At 35.0% G+C, this 14861-nt stretch overlaps 1 protein-coding gene across 4 annotated transcripts in view; it reads left to right on the forward strand.

The window, feature by feature from the left end:
• Nucleotides 1-14240, forward strand: part of LOC123564909 (uncharacterized) — a 28014-nt gene extending 13774 nt beyond the window's left edge. The window contains exons 2-8 of one of the 4 annotated variants that reach the window (XM_053537545.1): nt 4387-4554; nt 6861-6893; nt 7110-7248; nt 8244-8380; nt 8784-8892; nt 10413-10581; nt 10848-14240. In XM_053537545.1, the coding sequence (XP_053393520.1) occupies nt 6863-6893; nt 7110-7248; nt 8244-8380; nt 8784-8892; nt 10413-10581; nt 10848-10946 (684 nt within the window). In that variant the 5' untranslated portion in view covers nt 4387-4554; nt 6861-6862 and the 3' untranslated portion in view covers nt 10947-14240. Of the gene's footprint in view, nt 1-4386; nt 4555-5186; nt 5209-5316; nt 5357-6860; nt 6894-7109; nt 7249-8243; nt 8381-8783; nt 8893-10412; nt 10582-10847 lie in introns of those variants that run through there. The other 3 variants (XM_045358833.2, XM_045358831.2, XM_053537546.1) reach the window with 3 other exon arrangements.
• The last annotated feature ends 621 nt before the right edge of the window (nt 14241-14861 follow it).

Here is a 14861-nt window from a genome sequence, read left to right on the forward strand (position 1 = left end):
TCTCACCAGATATGAACCCTATTGAGCATATTCGGGACGAGATTTGTCGCAGGGTCAGGTCGAGAGGCGGCATAAACAACCTGAATGATCTTCAAAACGCTCTTACCCAAGAATGGAATAACATTCCTCGTGACGTCATTCGACGTTACGTTAGGTCCATGAGCGACCGCATCAATGCTTGCATCAGTAGTAGAGGTGGTCACACACGATATTGAAACAAAAATGTCTTTGAGAAATGAAAACAAATTTGAAATACAGGCAGTAATTTTTAGAAAATCTGATAAGAGAGAGATTTGCAACTTTTGTTTTTAACCATTGTTGTCTCTGAATAGCTAAAAATCCCCTTAAATGACAAAATTTTGAGAACAACTGATGCATATCAAATTGGTCATAAACTGCCCTAAATTTTGGTACCAAAAATAAAATACTTTTGGACGAAACAATATACATAAACTGACGAAACTAAAGTGCACACTTTCTTTTGCAACAGAGTATATATCTTAATCATACTATATTCAGCTAGTTCCACTGTACAAACTAATAAAGAAATTTCTGAAAAAGATGACACCTGGAAATGAATTTTGACAGCATTTTGTGTTAATGCTCGACAGCAATGTTCAGTTGTAACGCCATAAAAAGTTGGATCGCTATGTCGCTCTGTACGTGTCTGCAAGAGTCAGATAAGAGATTTTTTCAGATAGTGCAAGTCCAATGAAGCATCGCATTTATGTTTCCTCGATACATTTTTAAAAAGCTAGATATCATCATTCTTATAAATAAATCAAGAAATTAAGCAATAATGCAATTATTTCAATTTACTTTAACACATAGAAACACATTCCTGAAGAAGTGTCATATAATTTTTTAATGATCCTATGTTACTGCATTAACTAAATGATCAATTTTACCTCACGGGCTACATTTAAAGCTGTGTTTGATGCGCCAGTCACAACAGTAAATAAGGTGTGTAACAAGGAGACGATTGAGCCTGCCTGGATAAAGTGTTACAAAACATATTTCTACGCAGATATAAAAGATGGGGCAACGTTAAAGAAAATGTGTAAAAGGTATGGAATTTTACAATAACATCTGTTCTCCTAGTTTATCGGCACTGGAAGTATTCGCCTCGCGCGGGAAGAAAACTTGAAAACCTCTAGATATAATTATAATCTTCTGCGCTACCTAGTTTGCAAATCTGGAAGATTCGTACATATGAAGCTATAAAATTAAAGCTTATGAACAAATATTTCATTAGTTCCTAGTAGCACTTCATATGTACGAATCCTCCAGATTTGCAAACTAGGTAGCGCAGAAGACTATATGTCTAGAGGTTTTCAAGTTTTCTTCCCGCGCGAGGCGAATACTTCCAGTGCCGATAAACTAGGAGAATAGATGTTATTGTTAAATGTATATTTAAACTATTGACCGCAAACTGAGTTAAACCCAGTTTCACCTGAGACACTTGTCAATAGTCACAAGTGCTACTGTTTTGGGAGACTAAAACACGAATTAATCTGATTTTTCGAAAATCATACCGTCGTGCTTAATTTGTAGAGTACTAGTATTTCAGTTCAGGGCTGCAACCACAGTGATTGAGTGATTGAGTATAAGATACTTTTTTCATGTACATGTATAGCTGTCACATTGGTAGAGTACCTATGTATTTAACAGAACTGCTAAACTAAGCTTACAGAGTATGTTCCTAGTAGACAAGGTTTGAGATCGTCAGCAAATTCTGAATGTCGTTATGTTGTTCCATACAACAAGTGCAATACATTTTAATGACAGAAGTTTCTGTACTATTGGTCCAAACTTTGGAATGAACTACCGTTAGCATTTCGCAAAAGTAAATCATTTGATACATTAAAACCAATCTTAAGACACTGTAGTTTGGATACTTCATGGCATTGTTTTAGATTTTTTGATAACTGCTTTATATGCGATAACAGCAGGTGTTAGTTTTCAATGTGAGATTTTGCATTTCATAACTAATGTTTTAAGGTTTGTTAAATTAAATGCACATCGCCATTGAATACGTCATTGTATAGAAATAAGCGTTTAATCAAATAAATCAGTACCAGTTTCAGTTTCATAGTATGTTCAGACAATTGTTTAGATAAATAAATTTTGACTGAGAAAATTGACGAAATTTGGCTTACGTAGAACTTCTTTAAATAATGCTGATACATGTACCGTTTTTTCTATATATTTAAATACAGTGGCAGTGTCGCAGTTTGCCGGCGAGTGTATAGCTAAAATACCTGCAGTTCTGAAAATAAATGGTTAAGAACTTCTATCCAGCTTTAAAGGACAAACATTATTCATATTGAATGACATGACAGCTACTTTTTATTTATCTTAACTTCAAGCCTCGTTTATAATATTTCTCTATTTCCAGACTTACACATCACATCCATAAATTTTGCTGTGGATAAAATCATATTACATAAACATTTATATGCTTGTGATATAATGTGCACGCAGTAATAAAAATCAACGGGGATTCTAACACGGCTGGTTTTAATTCTATAGTAAACAAAGAAGACCAAACACTAAATGTGTACTTCGCAATTATTACGCCATACCATCAAACGTCACAAAGACGCGCAGGAAAAGAAAACCACTCACATGTTTTTGGGGCGAATTTACCCGCTTCCAAAGTTATAAGTGTACTTTTGACAAGCATATAACTTTATTTCATTCCTAATCACATCAAAAAATATCTTTATGCGATACACAAAATAGTACTTTTCATGATCATCGCAGATGTCCCCATTCACACTGACAATGTAAATTATTGACGATCTATCAATGATAAGGTTCTAAGCCGCTTTCCAACTGGCCATTTAGATAACTTAATCTTAGATCACGCACAATCCTTTTCTTTTATTTTAGGTACATTTGTGATTGTTTCTCATACACGTTTTTTGATCATTTGGCACTTGCTTTGTTACAAATACACTGTTAGAACTAGATAAAAATATTTCATTAATTTCGCAGTTTATACGTGAAGTACTTAGAGTAGTTGAGTAGAAAATGTTAAAAGTTTTGTTTTTGATTTGCATGCAAACTGTTTATTGTTTTTGTTTTATAAAGTTACATTTTGTACAGCTGGCGTGGCATTTTAATAGACAAAATGCAAATTCAGGTATTCTCTGCTTTATACTATCTGTTAATAAATGGCATTGCGGTACACAATAGTTGCGATAAAAGAGAAAATAAATTTACCAAAATACCCACTCCAAACCATACGACTCAAGTCTATGATTTTATGATAATGTTCATCTGTTTTGTATGAAAATCAGTTTTCTTGTAGTACACAATGACCCAGTTAAAAACAAAACAAAACAAAAACACGCAGTCAGTTGTCGACTAACAACGTACTGGACATCTTTTCAGCTAAACAAACTTTCCCTCACTCTAACCATATTAGAGCCACGCCATGAGAAAACCACGCAGTCTGGTCAGGATCCGTGCTGTTCACCAACGGATTCTCAGATTGCAATAGGCTTTGAAAGCGGACAGCATGGATCCTGACCAGACTGCGCGAATGCGCAGGCTGGTCTGGATCCATGCTGGTCGCAAATGCACTATGTTGGTTTTCTCATGGCGCGGCTCATTTATGAAATTTCCAGCGGAAGCAGTTCAACGCGGTCATTTTCAGCAATGCCCAAGCAAAATCAGTGCCTCGCAATTATATTAGACAATACCCGAGAAAATCCTGATTTAGCAAAATATATTTAGAGAGTTTATTGTAAAATGACTAAGATATTTGTGACATTTAGAATATTCAGTAATTGTTTCGAGCCATGAGCAACTGGAAAGAAAAACCATTAACACACTTTTAAAACTAAAACCTTATGTGAAACCAATCAAACTAAAATAGCTGTAGTAAAATATTTCACTTTCTATACATGTAGTCTACAAATTTAGCATATAATTGCTATAACGCCAGTATCGACAAACAAGTATAATATATTATATATTCAATTATGTTAGTAATAATTTCACCACAGAAACATTCCAAATGGTGTGGATGTTTTTTAACTGTTTCAAAGATTCGGTAATATGCGTGAAACAAATCGGAAGTTCTGGAAAAATCTGGTTATATCTGAATAGAAATATAGCATAAGAAAAAGAATATATGACTTTAAAGGTACTGTTTCCTTATACAATTACGTTTTCAAAGAAACTGAGCAAAAGGTACCATGCTAGTAAGAATATGTAACCTTATAGTAAATCTCCTGACAAAGCATGGTATAAAATACGTTTTTGGAAATGTTCCTGACTCAATTTTTAGCGCATACTAGTAAAGTTCCTCATTTGTTGCTAAGTATTTTCTAAATCAACATGTTGCACCTTTAATAAACACAAGTTTATTACAAGATGACTAACTGTACGTGGCATACGTTTATTTTACCTCGCCTGCAGCCGAATCCTATATTATCAATACAAAACAAATCTTGGAAGCGTGTGAATGTATAGTAGCATAGAACTATCGATTGCCACAGCGGCATAGGACATTATTGGATTTATAGACGGATACATATGGTGGTAACTAACCTTTTTTATTCAACGATTTAATGACAGTACTAACAGTTAGCGTGAGCGGAAAGATACTTTATTCGTACTTTGAGCGTCGTTGATATTTTGGATCATAGGCATTCGGCACATTTGTTTGGTCAATAATAATATATAGCAAAAGGGTGCTGGATTGGACTGCTTATTGATGTTATTTATTATATATAGCATCATTATTAACTAAACAAATGTGCCGAATGCCTATGTTCGTGATAAAACAGTTGTTTTCTTTATAATGCGTTTCACTCAGTCAGTTTAAACATTAATAACTACTATTTGATTTATGTTAAACAAATGTAGTTTAGCCCTTGAAAAAGCACTGAAAGACTGACGCCAGACCTCCGTGCAATCAGTCAGCTTACTTGAGTGAAGCACAGGCATTTGGTGCATTTGTTTGATCACTAATGATGCTATTTGTTATAAAAACATTTATAGACAGTCAAGGACCCAAAAATAAATCTAGCACCCATTTACTATACAATGTATATAAATGTTTTTATAATAAATATCATCATTATTGACCAAACAAATGCGCCGAATGCCTGTAGAGAGAAGCAACAGTTACAATGTACTGTTCATAACTGTTTGACTTAACTGAACTGCGGTGACCTGAATTTACTACATGACGTAATTTGTTTTTCTGCACGAAGTGTAGATCTTTATAAAATAGCTTGTAGCTACGGAGTTTATTCAGGTAAATAGCTTGTTATTCGCTTCATACATTTTCGTCGTAACAATCATTGTGTTTATATGAGTGGATACGTAACATATGCAGGTATGCAAGCCAAGTTGAATTATTCGGGTCATGGGGGTTAACAATATTAGGACTCTTTCAATTTCTACAACTAATATTTTTTTAAAACGTGACACACATCCGTGGATTTTAGCATTTTGAAATGAAAACCAATGACTGTTACACACACATGTTTAATAAATGTGTGCATGCATGCGTGAGTCTTGCAGATATTTGGTACATGTAAATTCTTCTTTATTTACAACAGAGATGATAAACTATGTAACAGGTGACTAATAGCACCAGTCAAATAATAATGATATATATAGCCAATTAGCGATACGAGGATCTAGGCAACACAACGCATTTACTCCTACACAGTGATCTCCCTTGCGTAGCAGCAAAGGGGATCACTGCCTAGGGGTTTGCAAAACGCAAGTGATCGGCATATTATATCAGGCATGTCGCCCATCCCTACTTAGGGGGTTTGGGGTTGGAGTGTATGATCTGACCTTTATTTCACGGCCTTACCTCGCTATCATAGCTAAACACCTATCTTAGATTAATCTGACGTGTAAATCTAGTAACCTTAATTAATTATCATCTTTTGCTTTCGTCAATTCATCTTTATATAAAGGTTTAAATGATAATGTATTAGACAGATATCTACCCAAGTTTTGTATCCAGTGTTGAAATAGCACATAAAAAATGTACTGGTTGAAGATGAAATGATTTATCTATTTTTATTATTTTTTTATTTATTCGTGATAATATTTGTCATGTAATAAGATACAAACAAAATATAGTATTTTGATATTACAGTTCATTACGATTTCTGTAACTTAATATTAGCAAAGATAATTATCACAGACAACAAACAATACAGTTGTAAAAATATTATAAACTGAATATAATAAAATAACATATTTTGCATATTCTGTGACATATATATATATCTCAGGATGATACATAAAAGTTTTACGGCTTCTTTACAATGATTCCAAAAATTCTGTGTTTTTTATGTCCAATGGTATTTTGGTATTCGTCTGTTTTTGAAGCTGATAATATTTAGCTTTAGGGTACTTATAACTTAAACAGATTGAGACCATTAAGCCCACTGTATGTATCGCAAGTTTTTTAACAAAGACTTACAGCACTACAATAGAGCTACTTACACTTGATATCGTCTAAATTTAGCATTAGACTCGTTGAAATTTTGCATAACAGTTGTAATTTAACTTTAACAATCGAAAACCGGAAACCAGTCATTGAATGCCACCTTACTATTCAGTTTCAAGATTATGCTCATTTGCAAATCGGTTGCTTAAATATTCAGTTTTATAACGTTTGCCCATGATCTTTTATGCGTATAACACACTGACTAAACTTTCCGCCAAATTATTTTCAGATTTTAGCTATATGTTTCGGTATAGTGAACTGCTGATATTCCAGTTTAACGTATTTTTTAAGTACTTATTACATTAATATTGTTCAGTTTTCATGAATCATACATCCATTACAATCTGTATTCATTGTTTTGTTTCAGCCATGAATTACATTTTGTTGGTGAGTTGTCTAGGTACGTATATCAACTAGTTTTGTCTATATATAGATTTAAATATCTTATATAAGGAGTCGTGTAATAATTTTGACTACTAGTATTGACCGAAAAGCTATTCAATATGTCTTAACTAACAGTCTGGCATAATTTAACCTCGCATAAAGCATTTCCATATCTTCATTATCCAATTTGAAATAAGCTTTAATTTTTTTCTCTTGTATTTCACATTTCAAGCGGTGTTTGGCGAGCACGCCGCAGGTACTTACAAGGTGTGTAACAAGGAAACAGTCGATCCGGCATGGAATAAGTGTGACGAAACCTATTTCGTATCAGAAGTAAAGGATGAGGCTTCCATGAAAAAGATGTGCAAAAAGTTAGTAATTGTAAATTAATATAAATAAAGACTTTTTAAATCATTCAATAGTCAAAGTTTTTAAACAGAAAAAGTTAGTTAAGCCTTTGGTCTAAGTTTCAGACTTAAACCCTTGATGAATATGGGCTAGGCAGACTGGAAATTCATGCAATGTTATAAATAGGAACTGTTTGAGAGCTCTGTATCACTCCACATTGATAACAATCTTGAGCGAGCGTGTATCTAATGAATGTTGTTATATTCATTGTTTTCTGGTTGTCTCTTTATGTTTCAGTATATCTAATGTCTAATCTGTATGAAATACTTTTCTGCCTAATATGTCATTACGACTACGTCTCACGGAAGACTGCTTATAAGGCTTTAAGCCATATTTATTTCGGCAAGCCAAGAAATGTTTTTGCACACAGCTATTGGCTCAACGGAATGTCCTATAGCTTAATGGCTTCAGGTATACTAGAATTAGTTTTCCCTTTTTTACATGAACTGTCGGATAAATTTAAAGTCTAGAATATAATTGAAAGCAGTGGGTACTTTGGTATGACGGATCAAGTATCAAAGAAGCGACATAACTTACGTTTCCCGGGTGTCTTACTTGTCAATAGTTAGCTAAAAGCTGTGGCGGAGGTAAGTTGTTTAATGCACAGATCGAAAATTCACTGAACGGATCGATAGTCTTTTATTAGGTCGACACAGTTTAGGTCATATATCAACTTTTTCTGCTTTTGATGATAGAGAAGGACCCCAAGTATCCTACTTGACGTTGTTTCTATCACCGGCAGGCCCCTGGGATGGACCGCCGACCATCTGTAAGCTATCTAGATGGTTTCTTCATATGAAGAATTCTACATTCAGAGCCAAGTTTCGAAATCACATCCGTCAGAGACAAGTGATTCGTTATCAGCAACCTAAAACACTCGCCAATAGAGCCAGCTGAACTTTCGACAGACGGCAACATTTAAAAGCATCTCAAATTAGTTAACTGGTTGATATTTCAGTGTTGAATGCTTGGTGAAATGCAAAAAGGATGCAGTGGGTGACTGTGACAAGCGCGATGAATTTCGTGAACATCTTTTCATGTACGACCCGGAGAGGTGGAAGGTCTATTATAGGTTTACCTGCTCAAATCTTGAGTGTAAGTAAAGTTATTCATGACTGATTTGTTTCACTATCATGTATAGTTTTTTAACAAATTTTGAAAAGTAATATGCTAAATTTAGGTTTGAAAAAGATGTTTTGTTTACCTATTTTCTACTTGTCATTTAAATGCCCCATCTATTTAATAAGTATAACGCTATTCGTGTGTTTTTTAAACCTTTTGTTATCTCAAACAACCGCATTTTTGCCAAAAACGTTATTACTTAGTATGTGTAACATCTTACACCATAACTACAAAGCAATTAAAATGAATATAAACGACGAATGATAACACTGTCTGAGGTGTAATTTTACATTGACTCTTTACATAAGACTTATTTACACTGTTATTTATAAATGACACTGGATGATATTGACGGCTGAATGAATTCTTACAATAGCGGTAATGCAACAGTTTGACGGAGGATGTGTAGAGAAGAATGTCTGTGGTACTGGAAGCATTGAAAAGAATTTCAATCCTGCGGAAAAAGACAAGCAAGTTTTGTGCAGGTCAGTTGTAATTTTCAGTAAAAAGTTGTTGTTAACGCCTCCTCGTAACCTATAAATCGACACTATTTCCTTTCCGGTTCTGAGTTAATTACTTTCTCCATGAAATATATAGAGAATCCTTTAACAGATGTAATTCAACGTTGACGTGACACACGTGTTTCACGTGACAAACATGTTTCACGTGAGAAACATGTTTCCGACATTCCGGTGGTGTATTTCTATAGTGGAAATTCTATATTGCATGCTTTAGTGCAAGTTCATAGTACCACTGCTAGATTGTTTTAGAATCGTGAAGGAATTCTTAATGTTAATTCTATAAATTTCAAGTATCCAACTGATTTGAGGATGTTTGTGAAAACAGGACATTCTACTTATGTAAATAAAATCGATGGTTGATACTTTAGTTTGTGAAAACAGGACATTTTTCTTACGTAAATAAAATTGGGGCCTGGTACTTTAGTTTGTGAAAACAAGAACATCTAATAATGAAGATAAAAGTGATGTGTGGTAAAACAGACTCAGTGAGGCTTGTACTTCATTGGTAAAAACGTAAACTACCGCTAATGTGGTAAAACAGACACAGTGAGGCTTGTACTTCATTGGTAAAATCGTAAACTACCGCTAATGTGGTAAAACAGACACAGTGAGGCTTGTACTTCATTGTTGAAAACGTAAACTACCGCTAATGTGGTAAAACAGACCCAGTGAGGCTTGTACTTCATTGGTAAAAACGTAAACTACCGCTAATGTGGTAAAACAGACCCTGTGAGGCTTGTACTTCATTGGTAAAAAACGTAAACTACCGCTAATGTGGTAAAACAGACCCAGTGAGGCTTGTACTTGATTGGTAAAAACGTAAACTACCGCTAATGTTAGAACAAGCGAGGCAAGAACTGCTTTGAAGCTCCAGATACAAGTCATGTCATTAACAACTAACATATGTATAAACCTTCCTACCTAAGATTTGATATTAAATCACTGGTATAGTAATTCTTGATTATTTCGTGAATGCTCAGTTTTGGCCTCTTCTTTTATGTTCCACTAGTTATGTTTTTTACATTAACTATTCCCCATGCCTGTTTAATTTCCATTTTTTGTTCAGGTAGAAAGTGTCATATGATAGGCGTGTTTCTGTAACTATACAGTCTCTAGTGGCAATAATGTAGGTACAATCACTATATCACTATAGACATTGTGTCTGAAATCATTAGTCCTCCACCTCTGATTCATGTGGGGAAGTTGGCAGTTACTTGCGGAGAACAGGTTTGTACTGGTACAGAATCCAGGAACACTGGTTAGGTTAACTACCCGCCGTTTCATGACTGAAATACTGTTGAAAAACGGCGTTAAACCCAAAACAAACAAAACAAACAGGATGGGGTTTGAATGCATAGGTTTAGATACAAGTAGTTTCTTCAAAGTCTCGATTGAGAAAGGGCTTAGGGTAGAAAGCAAATACCATAATATGCAACTGTAATGCAATATATGCTTTACACCTACAGAACAACTCTATCTTTCAGCTCCTTTGAGGCTATGCGTAAATGTGTCAGTATGGGTCCAGGGGGAACTTGCACTGCCGCGGGGGCCAAGTTTCAGGAAGATATCAGGAAACTAGGATATTCTGTTTCCATTTGTGACAACACAGACATCAAAGATTCATATACTAAGTATGGTGGACCTTACAAATGTGTAAGTACATTTTAATATTCCAGCATGCACGATTGACAGCAAGGGACTTAACTTAGTAAATGATACAAATTATAAAACTTAGATATCTATTATAACATATCGTCCTTCCATTCATAAATAAATTGCACAAAAATCATGGCTTGTAGTCAACTTCCCAGTTCAAATCCAAGAACGCAATAATAACTACAGAAATATCCATACTATTTTATCTATGAATTTTCAGTTGTTTTCAAGCTAATGTTAAAAGTCTTATGTTTGCATTCCAGGGGAGTACCTCGGGGACATCTACAATTGTGCTTTCACTTCAAGCTATTAGTTCCGTCATTTTTTGTTGGATATTCCTCCAGTTCAGAAGGATATTGTAGAATATATACAATGAACTAAATTTCGATGCCATAAACTTAAGGCAATATGGGACGTCGACATTTTGATTTAAGACATTATGGAGTTATAATACGAGAAATACACGTATATTGAGTTGAATAATTAGCATGGTTTCCATATATAAGGGAAAAGAGAAGGAAAATATTTTAGAGATTTTCTGAAAAAGTCGGCAACGTTTTGGAAGTAGGGACTTTCGATCAAAACATTGTGAGGAAACATAAATGTCTGTTATAAATTACCTCTAAACAACATGATATGTATATATATATATCATATTTAAGTGTCATGCCCTTTTTATACGCCCGTTTGAAAAACGGGACGTATTATGGGAACGCCCCTGGCGGGCAGGAGTGCGACGTCCACAGACTTTGTCCGGAGCATTTCTTCTACATGCATAGAGGGATTTTGATTCAACTTGGCACAGTTGTTCACCATCATGAGACGGAGTGTCATGCGCAAGAACCAGGTCCCTAGGTCTAAGGTCAAGGTCACACTTAGAGGTCAAAGGATACAAGAATGAAAACTTTGTCCGGAGCATTTCTTCTTCATGCATAGAGGGATTTTGACATAACTTGTCACAAATGTTCACCACCATAAGGCGGAGTGTCGTGCGTAAGAACCAGGTCCCTAGGTCTAAGGTCAAGGTCACACTTAGAGGTGAAATGATACAAGAATGAAAACTTTGTCCTGAGCATTCTTTCTTCATGCATAGAGGGATTTTGATATAACTTGTCACAAATGTTCACCATCATGAGACGAAGTGTCATGCGCAAGGACCAGGTCCCTAGGTCTAAGGTCAATGTCACACTTAGAGGCCAAAGGTCAGATACAAGAATGACTTTGTCAGAAGCATTTCTTCTTCATGCATGGAGGGATTTTGATGTAACTTGGCACAATTATACACCATCATGATAGGAAGTGTCATGCAGTTCCTTTCTTTAGAATTACTTCCCTTTGTTGTTACTATAAATAGCTTATATTGTAACTTCTTCATTACTAGTCGTAGGGAAAAATCAAGACCACTTTTCTGTAGTACAACATGCATGCTACATCCAATTTTGAGGTGTATTTTGGACTTTTTTAATTTAAGATTAACTTCCCTTAGTTGTTACTATAAATAACTTATATTGTAACTTTTTTATAATTGACCATAGGGAAAAACCAAGACAACTTTTCTGTGGTACAACATAGATGTGTCTTTCAAATTTTAGGTGTATTTTAAGGTCTCTCTACCTGGTAAGGAATTTTTTTTGTGGACTTAGGAAAACACTTAAAAAGACTTACAATGATTGCTAAACAACCACAAAATTAAAATCCATTTGCAATACAGCAGCTAGAGTAAAGAAATTTGCTGTGACAGGCGTATATTGTGACATTCTGGCACTCTTGTTCTGTTTGTTTTCTTCCAAACAATGGCTAATTGTAATAGCGGAATGTAACGCTACCCCATAATATTTCAAATAACAAATATTGTGATAAAAGGCGTGAGGTGTGTGTACTGCTGTATACAATAGCAGATAATTGGATAAAGCGTGTGAGGTGTATATGCAACACTGTATATAATTGCACATGTTTGGATTAAAGCGCACGAGGTATATGTACCGAATTTTTCGCCTGTTTTTGCTAAAATCAAATTCGAACTCATGCGTTTACCTTCAATACAGTTATTTAAAAAATGACTGAATACAGAGTAATATATATAAATACAAAATCACATTTAGGCTTAATCACTCTATTACACAATGAACTTAGCCAAATAGCTTACCCGCCATTGTAATATATTTGCTTTTTGGGCCAAAAATAATTATTTGCTGACCTCCCAAAAAACTAGGCTGACCTTTTTCTTGTGATTTGGACTGTATGTAAAAATGAGAATTTCTGTCAGCGCAACATGAAGTTTGTATTACATCATCACTGAGACATACTATTGGTCAAAATGATAACTGTTTGGTAAGCTCTTTTGCTAGTAAGTAAACATATAAAAAAATATATCAAATTAAAAAAAATATATACATACGTTTATATTTTTTGTATAGCGGACAGGAGTTTCCGATGTTTCACCCCGGAGTGTAAGATGACTAGCATGCTGTAAATGACTTATAACGAATTACATTGTACATAAAACAGGATCAAAATGAAATACCTTTATAGTTCCTCTTTGTGGATAAGGGGCCTCCGTGGCTGAGAGGTTAAGTTCGTTAACTTCAAATCAATTGCCCCTCATCGATGTGGTTTCGACCTCACTCGGGGCTTTGAACTCATCATTTGAGGAAGCCATCCAGCTGGCTTACGGAAGGTCGATGGATCTACCCGTGATGAAATAATACTAACTAAAGGCCAGTGTCTTAGCTCTATTTTAGTGCCATTTTTATTGTGATGTTATCACAAATATCCAAGTTATGACAGATCATCATCTGTATGGTTGTGTCATTTCCAAAAAATAAAGGTCGTCATGAAAGCATTCATGATTTATTGTTCAAAAGAGTTTTTCATGGGATTTTTGTTCTTTTCACACAGCGTGTCATACTAAACGTTTTCGTACCTGAAAAATTGTTGAGAGGCCGGATCCCCAGGCTTTACTGGCTTCCGAGCTACAAACGGGTATGGGAATATTCGATTCTGGTACAACTGTTTACTCGTCTCCACGGCAGGGTCGTGTAACCGCCTTATCAGTTACCCTTGAGCCCTCGAGACAAATGAATGCAATACTAAAACCATAGATGTAATAAACAGTCACATGCACAGCAGGGTAACGTTTTCTACTTTGTTTCTTAAACATGAGATATTTATATGTGAGTCTATATAAGTCATGCAGCAAAATCTTTTGTTTTTATATCTGTACACATTTATATGTTTGTCGGCACATAAGTCACAAGGCGTAGACATTTTGCACATCACACTTTTTTGCAATCATTTGCACATCGACCTTTATCACATTTTACACACCATCCTATATCATGTTTTTCCATATCACCCTGTATGACAGTGCGCATTATCCTATATCACATTTTTGCATACCTGTCTATCGCCTTAATATGTCAAAATAATAGACTTTCCTTTGTTTGGATTTTACAACTGTTGATGATGAATTATTCTATAGCTATTGTAGTAGGTAGGGTTGTTACACACTATAATGTGACAGAGTTTATACAGTAACTATTGTTTTGAATAACTGCTAATATTTTCTACCTAACTTTATGTTGCATACGTGTGTTCTATGTATGAAATTATGCTTAACCTGCAAAATAAATTATTGCTTATACTTCATAATAATACACAGTGTTTTAATATTGGGTAGCCCACGTAAAGGAACTTATAAAATTTGTAAAAAAATCGTCAGATTAAAAGGTTCTGCCTTGAGGGGCCGAGAAGAATTGACGTGAAGGTTTTGTGCAACGGTGTGCTCCGTGTTGACCCTCACAGTTGCTACATTGATGGAGGACCGTGCACTTAGGTCTTGAGACAAGTGCTGGTTTTTAGCTCACCTGAACAATGCTCAGGTGAGTTTTTCTGATCACTCGATGTCCGGCGTCCGGCGTCTGTCAACATTTAGCATGTGTATGCGATAGAGGCTGTATTTTTCAAATAATCTTCATGAATTTTGGTCAGAATGATTATCTTGATGAAATCTAGGCCTAGTTCGAAGATGGGTCATCTAGAGTCAAAAAGTAGGTCACTAGGAAAATCAGAGCAAAACCTTGTGTAAGCGATAGAGGCTGTATTTTTTAATTGATCTTCATGAAATTTGGTCAAAATGATTGCATTGATAAAATCTAGGTCAAATTTGAATATGGATCATCTGGGCTCAAAAGTTAGGTCACTAGGTCAAATCAAAGAAAAACGTTGTGTATGCGATAGAGGTTATATTTTTCAATTGATCTTCCTGAAATTAAGTC

The sequence above is a fragment of the Mercenaria mercenaria genome, chromosome 2, assembly GCF_021730395.1.
Source record: "Mercenaria mercenaria strain notata chromosome 2, MADL_Memer_1, whole genome shotgun sequence".
NCBI lineage: Eukaryota > Metazoa > Mollusca > Bivalvia > Venerida > Veneridae > Mercenaria > Mercenaria mercenaria.